We start from the raw sequence: 12,904 nt of genomic DNA on the forward strand, positions 1-12,904 counted from the left end.
TACTGTATTATGCATTTATAGACCTCTCATTTTTTTAAATATACAATAGGTTGCCTTTGCCACCAGGAGCCTTTTTAGGTCTTTGGAAAAATGAACAGCTTTACAAAGAATTATATTTCCAAAAATTTCCGGTAAGAAGCGATTACATATATAATAGTATACATTATTTAAAATATGAAATGCTTTATATTTTTCCTTTAATTTTGATCAGTGGCTATCCTCACTTCCCTTTTACTCATTGTAAGAACATTTCCCATTTGGCTTTTGAATCCTGAAAATTTTTCTTAGCTTTATGGAAATGTTTAATTTTCAGTCTTTAAACTTGCTGGCTGGTTTAATTTTAGTTAAAATATATCATTTTATATTAAAATATTTTACATGGTAAAAAAATTCCTCTAAGCTCACGCACGCACACATTCACAGACATATACACACCTGTGGTATATTTAGGACAGCAAAAGCTTCAGTTATGCCAAATCTGTATATTTTTCTTCCTCTTCCAAAAATCTTTTATCAGACGGGATCACATATAAGGTGAACAGCACCCGTGGTAAATGCTTCTGTATGTTCCATATTGAATTTACGTAGAAAGCACTTTAATGATGTGTCAACCTGTCAACCTCCATGAACAGAACCATGAACTCTAGATTGGAACTTAGAAAAAATGCCAGGGATCAAATGAGGTACTTATTTGGTAATGCATTGATTTAGGAGCAAAAATGTAATATTGTTGTGTCTAATATTCTGAAGCATTTTTCATTTATCTACTTTTCTTCTTAGGGATATTATGATACTATGGATGCAGGTTATATGGATGAAGAAGGCTATCTATATGTCATGTCTCGTGTGGATGATGTGATAAATGTTGCAGGCCATAGAATTTCAGCAGGTGCAATTGAAGAGGTAAAGATAAAACAATCAGGAAAAATCGTACCTCAGTGTCAAACACAGAAAAAGAGTAGAGTGGGGGTCTGTCTCAATATTAAGGGGCAAGGTTTTTTCTGGTGAGTCTCTTTTTTAGCAAAGTTTTCTCCATGAAGACTTAATGAATGAGTGGAGCAACAGGAGCAGTGCTCTTATCATTACTAGGCTGCTCCTCTTACACAGGGCTTTTCAACCGGTGGTATGCTTACCACTAGTGGTACGCGAGCACCTGGCTGGTGGTACACGGCATTGCCTGCCTCCCCCCGCCTCCCCCCACCTCCTCCCCCCTGCGCGCTCCGCTCCTTCCCAGCTCACTTGCTGCCGGAAAGCATGCTGCTTGGCAGCGGCCTGCACGAACCCTACAGAGGGCGTGCGCAAGTGCAGAGCAGGGCCCCACCCTCCCCAGGGACTTGTAGTGCAGCAACCGGATTGACTTCTGATCGGCGCTTCTTCGGGGCACACATGGCCGGGAAGGCGCATCAGAGTCCCAAGTACCTGTAAGGCGATTGGCCTGCTCCTCCCCCATCGCCCGCCAGCCCCGGGAGAGCCCTGTGTGAGCATCTCGCCGGCCGCTGAACCCTTCCTTTTGAGCAGGAGTGGCCTTGCCCTGCTTGGCCTTGGCCGCCTCTGCGGGTGCCGCTCTAGCATGGAGAGGGTGAGGCCGGTCCCCGTTTGGCCTGCCAGCCCCGGGAGAGCCCCGCGTGAGCACCTTGCTGGCTGCCGAACCCTGCCTTTCGAACAGGAGTGGCTGTCAAGCCCTGGGCTCAACAATCAACCAAGGGGGGGGGATCCGTGCAGCAACCTGGCTACCTGGCCTGCCAGCCACTCGTTGCTCTGCTGATCAGCTGGGAGGCTGAGACTCCGGATTTGAGCCGCCGACAGAGTGCAGCGCAGGTAAGACGTGCCAAAGCTTGTTCCAGAGCCTCATGCTGCTGGAAGCCTGCTTGCAAAAAGTGGGACGGGCAGCAGTAGCTGTTCACGGTGCCAGCCAAGGGAAAGCAGGGCAAGGCTGCTATGAAGCCCCAGGCTCAACAATCACCCAGGTGTGGGGGAATCCGCACAGCAACCCAGCTACCTGGCCTGCCAGCCGCTCATTGCTCTCCCGAGATTTGAGCCACCAACCAGAGGAGAACACCGCTGATCAGCTGGGAGGCTGGGATTCCGGATCTGACGCTGCTGGCCAGCTGGAAGTCCCGGTGGGCGGCCCTGATGCCGCCAAACAGCCAGGAGTATCGGCAACCTTCTCTCATGGCTACCAGTCAGCTGGGAGCCCCGGTGCTTTTGAGGAAGGAGACACCGCATACCACCAGCCAGGTGCTCGTGTACCACTAGTGGTACGCGTACCACCGCTTGAAAAGCCCTGCTCTAGTGCAGGGTTGGCAACCTTGGCTCTTTTAAGACTCAAGGACTTCAACTCCCAGAATTCCTGAGCCAGCATAGCTTAGCTTGGAAACCTCTCTCTTTCTCCTCAGCGTGGCTGGCTCAGGATTTCTGGGAATTGAAGTCCACGAGTCATAAAAAAAAGCCAAAATTGCCTACTCCTAAAGCCAATAGAGGGAGCTTTTTTTTTTTTTGCAAAAAAAGGTGCCGGAACGCCATTCTGAGCATTCTATGAGAAAAAATGCCCTGGTCATAAGTCACTTTTTCCAGTGCCATCGTAACTTTGAACAGTCACTAAGCAAATTGTTGTAAATCGAGGACTACCTGTACTTTATCATTTTTTTATTTTTTTATTTTTGGTCAAGTTTTTGATGCCTTGCTGGGCGACTGGTGATACTCGGACATTGCCTTATCTTAAAAGTGGTACAATGGGTGAAAAGGTTGAAAAGCTCTGCTCTTACATACTCACTGAAAGCCATCATATTAACTTCTGATAATATTCTAGACTATTGCTTTATCTGAGACACTGAAGAAAAAATAAATGGTGGCTCTCTGAGAGCATTGATTGGAATGCAGGAAAAAGAAACAACTGTTTTTAAGACAGGGTAGAGAAGATGCATTGTTCAGCTTGGTGAAGGTTTAGTGAAGCATATCAGTAAACTGTCATTCAATATTCTAAGAAGGCATGATTTGATTTGAATTCAAGATAAATCAAGGAAAGAAAGCATGATTTCATGCAAACTGTTTCACAATTTGATATAGGAAAAACTTGATCCATGGAATGAGGAAGTAGTAAAATTCCTGCAGCACTCCATTAGAGGCAGGCAGAATGGGATGAGAATAGCAAATCTAACCTCTGTGAAGGATTAATCTGCCAAGTTTTACTGGATCTTATTGTAAATATTTAAGGTTTAAAACTACTTTAAAATAAACTCATGCCAGGTGATCTCAGCATGGTTGGGTAAGTTGGGCAGGGCACATTGGCTGGGTATGGCATTTCCTGAGCGGGACTTGTTTGCAGCTTTCATTGCAAGTGGTATTGGCAGGACAGGGCACAGAAGTCTTATCATTCCATTAACTCAAGAAAGAACTAAATGTTTGTGGCCTTGCTTAGCACATTAAAGAAGCTGAGAATTGGGAAAATCAAAGCAACTCAAACTAAAGTTTTGCCAACCAAAGGAGCTCTATGAGAAAATTGATTGGTTATGTAACTCAGTCCCTTGCATTCTCTTTCTATAGAACTGATATTGCATCATATATTTTCTGTAGGAACTCCAGAGGCAGTGGATCATATATAGAACTTATAAAATATTTATCAATGATAGTCCTCAACTTACAACCATTCATTTAGTATAGCATTTGAACTTACAAGAACACTGAAAAAAGTGACTGCACTTATGTTGCAGTATTCCCAAGGTCACATGATCAAAATTTGGGCACAAGGCAACTGGAATGTATTTATAACACTTAGCTGTCCTAGGTTCATGTGATCACCATTGGTAACCTTCCCAGTCATCTTGTAACAAGCAATCAATTGGGAAAAGCCAGATTTACTTAATGACCACATGATTCACTTAACAACTGTAGTGATTCATTTAACAACTCTGCAAAGTGTTTCCTAAAATGGGGCAAAATTCACTTACTTGCTTAGCAACTGAAATGGATTAAAGCAGGTCTCTGTTTTAATTTGTGAATCTGATTTGTTAAAGTGATTTGATCAAAGCTTCAAACTGAAATATCCTTTTGAAAGTTGGAGCGTGATCTAATTCAAAATCTTGTATCTATTTCATTGAAATTAGATAGGCTTCTTCTCACACATATGCTTGGAAATTTATTCCTTGCTGTTTAGTGAAAAGTTACATTTTATGGGCTTTCCATGCTAGTCTCAGAATTTAGGAGTTTTAATCTATTTTAGTGTGGAGGTCCAAGTGCAAATGAGCAGTCTACTCGTATGTTGTGACTCCTGCACACTCCTTTTTCTACACATCAGAGCCAACCACCACATAAATTATCCCACCACAAATTCATTTATAATCACAAACGATCTCAGTCAAGCATGGCTGGGAAGCATAGAGTTTTTCAGACTATATATTATAAAGTCCCCATTAATGTTTGAAAGAGCCACCATATAATATGCAAACAACTTTCTATTGATAGAGATTAACAAATGGACCATGATATCTAGATGGTCACATTCTCTGAGTTGGACCTAGAATGTTTGTTCTATTTTAAATGAATTCCCGAGCAAATTTCTGCTCAGAATACTCCTACTGGTGAAAAGAACATTCAGTAGTAGCCTAATCCTTCTGTCTCATCCTAGGCTACTTTTTCCATGTTCCTGAGAAATCTCAAAATTGTATAGAGCAGATTTTTAGGGGTTTGTATGCAAAGGAGGAGATGACAGAGATGGTCAGTTGCATCAGGCCAATGGGGATGCTTGCTGGTCACAAGACTATTAATGAAGAGATCCATCTTATTGTCCATAGGCTGCTGTTCCTGGACCCACCTGTTCAGATAAGTAATGGACATGCCTGTCTTATATTTGTCTAATATAGTATTTTTATTCTGTTCTCTCTTCAGGCTGTTCTCTCCCATATGGCTGTGGCAGACTGTGCAGTTGTTGGTCAAGAGGATCGATTAAAGGGCCATGTTCCTCTAGCATTGTGTGTCCTGAGAAATGGTTAGACCTTGTTCATTTGCAAAGCTGAATCTATCTTTGGAGTTTTGAAGTGGATGATTTGCTTGAGATTGTTGTCTTGATTTGGCTGTGATAGCCGGTGAGTAACAAAATTGTACCCATGCAAAGCAATAAAGCCACTTATCTTGTGCTCTTATATGCTTATTAGAAATTGATATTGAAGAGGAACAACTATTGGAAGAAATTGTTACACGAGTTAGAGAAGATATTGGTCCTGTGGCAGCTTTTCGGAAAGCAGTATTTGTGAAACAAATACCAAAAACCCGTTCTGGCAAGATACCACGATCAGCTCTTGCTTCTCTTGTGAATGGGAAGCCATACAAGGTAACTGCCATAAATACTGTATATAGTAAGGTATTAGATAACCTGTGACCCACCGTGTCCTTGTTTCAGAGATATTTCCTTACCCAAATACAATAGAGAAACAGACTGACCATTGGTGGGCAAAAAGGAGAGGGAGCAACTTATTAATTTGTCATGTCCCTCACAGAGTGACTCTGGGCAGCGTACAATTAAATATTAAAAGCATAAAAAAGTATGTAAAATTTTAAAGAGGAAAGGAATGTTAAAAAGTGATTTAAAAAGAGGGGGAGGTCTTTCAGAGTGCCAACCAGCCCCACGACTACATTTTCAACTGCTTTTATGCCTTTATGGAAGGCCAAGAAACAGATAGGCACCCAATGCAGCTTACACAGCAAAAACATTATGTGCACCAATCTTTGGATGTCCAGGATTGCCTGTATGGCTGCATTTTGTACCAGCTGAAGCTTTTGGATACTTTTCAAGGGTAGCCCTTTGTAGAGTACATTGCAATAGTCCAGATGGAAAATGACCAGGGCGTGGGTGACTGAGCAGAGAGTGTCCCTATCCAGGAAAAGGGATAGCTGGCACATAACACAAATTTCAGCAAACACCCTCAATTTCCACTTGCTCTTTGAGCAGGAGTCATGAATTTTGGAAGACCTCCAGCTTACACACCAGGTCTGTCTGGGATAGTGCAATCCCATCCAAGACCAAAGATGATGAATTCCTGGATGCAGGATGCAGTTACTCCATCTTACCGGGGTTCAGTTGAAGTTTGTAGTTCCCCACCTAGGCCCCCACAGCCTCCAGACACTGCAAAAGAACATCCACAGCATCACTGACTTTACTTGGGATGAAGGTGCATAACTGAGTATCATCAGCATACTGGTGATACTTCATCCCATGGTGACAGATGATCTTGCCCAGCAATTTATGTAGATTTTAAAAAGGAATGGAGAAAGCACCAAGCCCTGTGGCACCCTGCAAAGTGGGCCTAGAGTTCGAACTCTCATTCCCTATCAACATATAAGAATAATGGAGGGACCCAGGGGGCACGGGTCAAAAATGGCATGTGGGGATGCATGAAAGATGCCTCGGGTTGCGAAGGCTGTGTAGATATGTGCAAAAGTGACGAGGGTCAAGGAAGGCATGCAGTCAGTGATATAAGTTGGAAAAAGTGCCTGGGGTGCATGTGAAGTGCTGTGTGGGTTGGGTTGGACATTTAGTGCGAGAAGAATGCATGGGAGTTGCAGGGATATGTGAGAAGTCTGTGCCAATGGGGCATGATGTTGGGTTGGGAAGGGTGCCTAGAGGTACACAAAAGCTGCCACATGGGTCAAGAAAGATGTGCAAGGGGCAGTGTGCATTGGGAAGAGGACATGTGAGTGCACAGGAGGTACTGCGTATTAAGGAAGGTGCAAAGATGGGTTGGGGAGGGTATAGGTACTGTAGGTGTGCAAGAGGGCTGGGAAGAGTGCCCAGGTTTTTTTTCCTCCCTGTTCCTTTCCCCTTTCTTCCTTAGCAGCAGCCAGGTAAGTGTCTCCTGCTGGATGGGGGAAAGGAACAAGGGATTGCAAGACTGTCTGGGAAACTGTCACAGAACATTGTAAATGAAGACCATATGACTATAGCAGCAGTTTGGTATCGCAGCCGCTGCCAGTATAACAGAAACTGCACAACTTCCCCAAATTTCATTCCCTTGGAAATCATGAGTCCTGATTTTGGACACATTCTGTAAGTTGACTGATCTGAAATACCTTTAATTGTTGCCCTATGATGCATTGTCTTTTCATGGGCAAATACTGACATATATGATTTTCACAATTTTAATTTGCCATATTAAGACTGTTTTCTTCTTTTTTTTTTTCAGATAACCCCAACTATTGAGGATCCTGCTGCATTTAAACATGTAGAAGAAGTGTTAAAAAGATTAAAATAACATTTAACAAACACTAAAATGTAAGGAAGACCTGCATTACTTACTGCATTTTGTTATGCCAGAAATATAAGTAAAATGTTGATTTTATTTCTGTAAATGTGTTACTGAATCTTAGATTACAGTAACAAGTAATATTCAGTTGTTAGTGTAAATTTTACAATGAGCTATTTAGATGATTTTAAATTTTTTAATTGTAATTAAAACTGTATAAACAAATATTAGAAATACACACATTGTTCTTAAATACAGTGCAAAAGATGACATAATTTAAATTCTGTTAAAATTATATTTGTTTCTTTCAGTGCCAGGATGAAAATTAATCTCAGGCCTTAAAGTTTGCTTTGTCTGAAACACTCATACTTGCACTGAAGTTTTTTAAGTAGCTCAACATTGGTAGCTAAAATTTGTTGTAGTTTTAACATACAGATTTAAATTTTGAGTAATAAGGTAAAGAAAATGAATGCTAATGGAGTTAATGATTGAGGTACAGTATTAGCAAAATCCTGCAATTCAGGCCTACCGGTGGCTGCTGAATTAATTGAGACTGTCCCTCAGCCATCTAAAGTTTTCATTTGTAGCTAAGGACAGGATACAGTGAATGCAAATGTTTCTGAGCTATAGTAAAACTCAGTTGAAACTACCTGGATAGAGATAAGCTACTTTATTTTTCACAAATACTTACTGACAAATTGTACTGTACAGGTAGTCTTCAGCTTATGACCACAATTGAGCCCAAAATTTATGTTGCTAAATGAAACATTTAAGTGAATTTTGCCCCATTTTGCGACCTTTCTTGCCACAGTTAAGTGAATCATTGTAGTTGTGAAGTTAGTAATATGGTTGTTATAAGAATCTGGTTTCCTCATTGACTTTACTTGTCAGGTTTCAAAAGCTGATCACATGAACCCTGGACATTGCAAATGTCGTAAATATGAGCCAGCCAATAAGCATCCAAATTTTGATCATGTGATCATGAGGATGCTGTAATGGTTGCAACTGTGAAAAATGATTATAAGTCACTTTTTTCAGTGCCGTTGTAACTTTGAATGAACACTAAATGAACTGTTGCTAAGTTGAGGACTGCCTGTATTCCTATCCTCCACTGTCCTTTTCCATCGTAACTTTCTCATTAGGTTCTATTTTCATGGGCAACTAGGTAACTTGGCAGAGAGGTTGGGGAACATAAAGTGCTAGGAAGAATTAGGTTGCTCAAATATGTTCTTTGTGAGTGCTGAAACAGCCCAATTGATTTTTAAAAAGATTGTGTAATCTGATATATGACTTTACATGGTAGAACCCTTTAAGAAATCCTTTAGAGCAGGATTTGTGTGTCAGCCTGAGAAGTTAGTCCAGACAAGGAAACCAAAACAAGAATACTAATATATTATCTATATTGTAGGCTTATAATAACAGAATCTTGCAAGTCTAAAAATGCTTCCCCCCCCCCCGGCCTACCTTTATGTTTCAGAGAATTAGGGAGGGTCAGTTTTGAGATGCTTTGTCCACCCTCCATTCCTGCTTTGGATTCAGATTTCTCTTATCAGACCATTGTCTAGGCTGGTCTCCTTCCTCTCAAAGTTATTCTCATAGCCCATTACGGTGATTGTGGATGTGTAGTATGAATATAGGTTTAAGGAAGAAAAAAAATCTCTATTTGGAATTTTTATTTTTTATTTTAATTCCATTTATATCCCGCCCTTCTCCGAAGACTCAGGGCGGCTTACAAGCTTAGCAGTAGCCTTCATTCTATGTATATGCCTGCTTATTAGGGCTTTCACACACACCCCAAGCGGCATTATTACAAAGTCAGCTTAATTGCCCCCAACAATCTGGGTCCTCATTTTACCTACCTCGGAAGGATGGAAGGCTGAGTCATGGAATGGCCAGATACTCAAGGTAAATAATAATTTGTAGCCATATAACAATTCTGTTAGGAACCAAGCCGAAAAGAACCATATAGTTCAGAAATATGTAGTCTCTAAAATTATGCTGTGTTTTCTAAAATACCCAAATTATTTTAAAACACTGTCATGCCTTTTTATAAACAGATATTTGGGGCTTTAACCACTTGGCAGTCATGGGGAATAATCTTGGTATATGTTTGATCATCCTACAATTCACAGGGTTGTTACCCATAATGTGATAACTTATTATTACAATGAATTTGGGTAAGACTCTTTTCTTGTTATGAGAGCAAGGTGACCAGGGGGAGTTATTTAATAGTTGAGGCGCTCTGTTGCTATAATATCTGAAATAATTTTCTTGTACCTACCTGCATCCATACATGTAGCCTGAAATCTAAAAGGTAGAGAAACATCCCAAAAGTGTTTATTTGGGGAGGAGGGTCAAGTACCATACAGGTAGTCCTCGACTTACAACCACAATTGAGCCCATGTTGCTAAGTGAAACATTTGTTAATTGAGTTTGCTCCATTTTACTACTTTTTTGGCCACTGTTATTAAGTGAATCATTGTTAAGTTAGTAACACGGTTGTTAAGTGAATCTGGCTTCCCCATTGACTTTGCTTGTCAGAAGGTCACAAAAGCTGATCACATAACTCCAAAATGTTTGGGACACTGCTAAAGCATATTTTAGAGGCTTGGCCATAACTTACATGGCTAAGAAGAATAAAGAAAAGAAACAACTACAACTAAACTTGAGGGAGGAACTCAGAAGACTAGAAGCAGAACTACAAACAGATCCAAATAACATATCACTCAAGAAACACATGGAAATAATAAAGCATAGGTTAAATTTAGCCAAGATGGAACTAATGTCTCAACAGATCAAATGGGCTAAACAGAATTTCTTTGAAAATGCAAATAAGCCAGGAAGATGGCTAGCATATAGATTGAAAAAGAAAAGAAAATGATAAATTACAAAATACAAATGGAGAAATACAGTTTCAAAATGACGCAATGAAAAAAATGGTTAAAGAATATTATGAGACACTTTACAAGGCAAAGGAAATCCCCAAGGAAAAAATACAGCAATATTTAAAAAAAGCAAACTTACCAAAAATTTCCCAGAACATTTGAAATATATTGAATGAACCAATATCAGTAATGGAAATTACAGAAGCTATAAAAAGGGAAAAAAGATATCTTAATTCCAACTTTGAAAGAACTTTGCAATGAAATTCTCCTGGAAACCAAAATACCAAAAACATGGACTGAAGCTAATATTACTTTAATACCCAAAGAAGATGCAGACATGACACATATAAAAAATTATAGACCAATCTCATTACTCAATGTGGCCTATAAAATCTTTGCTTCAATAATGGCAGAAAGAATTAAGAAATTCTTGAGTGAATTTATACATATTGATCAAAATGGCTTTTTACCTAAAAGACAGATAAAAATAATTTAAGAACAATCCTGGATGTTCTAGAGTACTATGAAGCCCATCCAGGGAAACAGATGGCTCTGATATTTCTTGATGCACAAAAAGCATTTGATAATCTAAATTGGCAATTTATGTTCCAGCAACTTGCCAAATTAGACTTTGGGGAAAAGTTTATGAATGCAATCCATGCAATTTATGATAAACAGACTGCTAGAATAATTGTAAATGGAGACTATACAGAAGGGCACAAGACATGTATGTCCTTTATCCCCACTACTATTTATACTAACTTTGGAAGTATTGAACAGAAACATTAGACAAGACTCTGAGATTAAAGGACTAGGGATAAAGGGTGAAAAATATAAATTACAAGCATTTGCAGATGACTTGGTTTTTATATTGGAAGAACCGTTGGAAATGAGCACGAAACTGTTGGATACAATAGAACAATATGGTGATGTAGCAGGTTTTATAATAAATAGAGAAAAAACTAAAGTTTTGACAACAGAAAAACAGAAAATGCAACTTGAAAAAACAAACCTTCAAATAGTCAAAAAAGTTAAGTATTTGGGAATTTACTTAACAGCAAGATGTTCAACAATAGAAGAGGATAACTACATAAACTTACTAAAACAAATAAAACTGGATTTAGAAAACTGGAAAAATCTCCAACTTTCAATGCTGGGGAGAATAGCTACAATTAAAATCAACATTTTACTGAGAATACTTTTTCTATTTCAAACCATTCCTGTAAAATTAGAAAAAAGCTTTCTTTGACAAACTGAACACCATAATATTGAAATTTATTTGGCAAGGGAAAAAAGCACGAATTAGTGAAAATGTTACAAGACGTTAGAGAAAGGGGAGGACTGGGACTCCCAGATTGGAAGTTATATTACCAAGCAGCTATTCTAATGTGGATTAAATAATGGATAACACTCAGAGATAAAAGACTATTATATCTTGAGGGGCATGACCTGCAGATTGGCTGGCATGCCTTCTTATGATATGGGAAGAATAAAGGCCATAGATATTTTCAGAGCCATACCATAAGAAATGCACTTCTCTTAAAATGGGAAAAAAGTAAAGGAAAAAACTTATATTAAGATACCTGAATGGCCTTCAACAGTGGAAGCTTTTGCTTACCCAAACTTAATTAATTATGATAAACTTGTAAAATATTGGATAATGAAGGAAGATTGTAATCTAGACAAGACCTATATCAACAAGGTATTGATTTAGCATGGTGGCCATACTTACAAATTCAAACAAGATATGAAAAAGACTTGAAAATAACGGGGCTCTACAATGAACAGACAGAACTCATATATTGTTAAAAACAGATGAGAAGCTGATTAAAAAACTTTATAGGTTTCTGCTTAATCTAAAGATGGAGGAAGAACAAGTTAAAGAAACAATGATAATTTGGGCAAAAGATGTTGTTCACACTATAGAACTTGAAGAATGGGAAAAGTTATGGGATAGAAATATTAGATTAACTAAAGCAGTATCATATAAAGAAAATTTATATAAAATGTTTTATAGATAGCACATGACACCAGTGAGACTAGTGAAAATGTTTAAAAATACTCCAAATGTTTGTTGGAAATGCAGCCAAAGACCAGGTATCTATTATCATCTCTGGTGGACATGTTCTAAAGCTAAAAGGTTCTGGCTTAAGATACATTTATGGTTGGAGAAGATGGTTAAAAAACAAATAGAATTTAAACCAGAATTGTTCTTGTTAGGAATGATAGAGCCCAATTATGATAAAGAGACTAGGTATTTAATATTACATGTATTAACAGCAGCAAGAATTATGTATGCCCAATATTGGAAAAATTAGAGTTTACCAACTGAAGAAATGCTAATCAAGAAAATATTAGACTGTGCAGAAATGGATAGATTAACTTTGGAGATTAAAGAAAGAGAGTATTTAGTCTACTATAGAACCTTGAATAAATTTTATCAATGGCTAGACAAATGAATTAGAGAGAAAGGAATGTGAAACTTATTTTTGACCTTATTCTTCTAAGAAAAATATTATAGATTGAAAAGTTAACATTGTTTACTATAATTTGCTATATTTATTATTGTTATCAGTCATTATTCTTACTACTTCTATTGATATATATCAACCCAGACAATATGCTATTTGCTAAATATTGAATGTAATTGGGGAAAACCCCAACCCCTCCTCCAGCTTACCCGCTATCCCAACCTCACACCCTATCCTTTCATTTTCCTCTCCACCCTTATAAAATAAACCAATAAAATTTACATTAAAAAAAAGCTGATCACATGAGCCGGGG

General features: G+C 38.8%; 1 protein-coding gene across 3 annotated transcripts in view; it reads left to right on the forward strand.

The window, feature by feature from the left end:
* ACSS3 (acyl-CoA synthetase short chain family member 3) overlaps positions 1-12,904 on the forward strand; it is a 54,717-nt gene that overhangs the window by 41,378 nt on the left and 435 nt on the right. For 2 of the 3 annotated variants that reach the window (XM_081330196.1, XM_081330198.1), the window contains 5 exons: positions 50-131; positions 781-903; positions 4,885-4,984; positions 5,151-5,326; positions 7,176-7,408. In XM_081330196.1, coding sequence (XP_081186322.1) covers positions 50-131; positions 781-903; positions 4,885-4,984; positions 5,151-5,326; positions 7,176-7,244 — 550 coding nt within the window. In that variant the 3' untranslated portion in view covers positions 7,245-7,408. Of the gene's footprint in view, positions 1-49; positions 132-780; positions 904-4,884; positions 4,985-5,150; positions 5,327-7,175; positions 7,409-12,904 lie in introns of those variants that run through there. The other variant, XM_081330197.1, reaches the window with a different exon arrangement.

This window comes from Vipera berus (assembly GCF_964194415.1).
Source record: "Vipera berus genome assembly, chromosome: 6".
NCBI lineage: Eukaryota > Metazoa > Chordata > Lepidosauria > Squamata > Viperidae > Vipera > Vipera berus.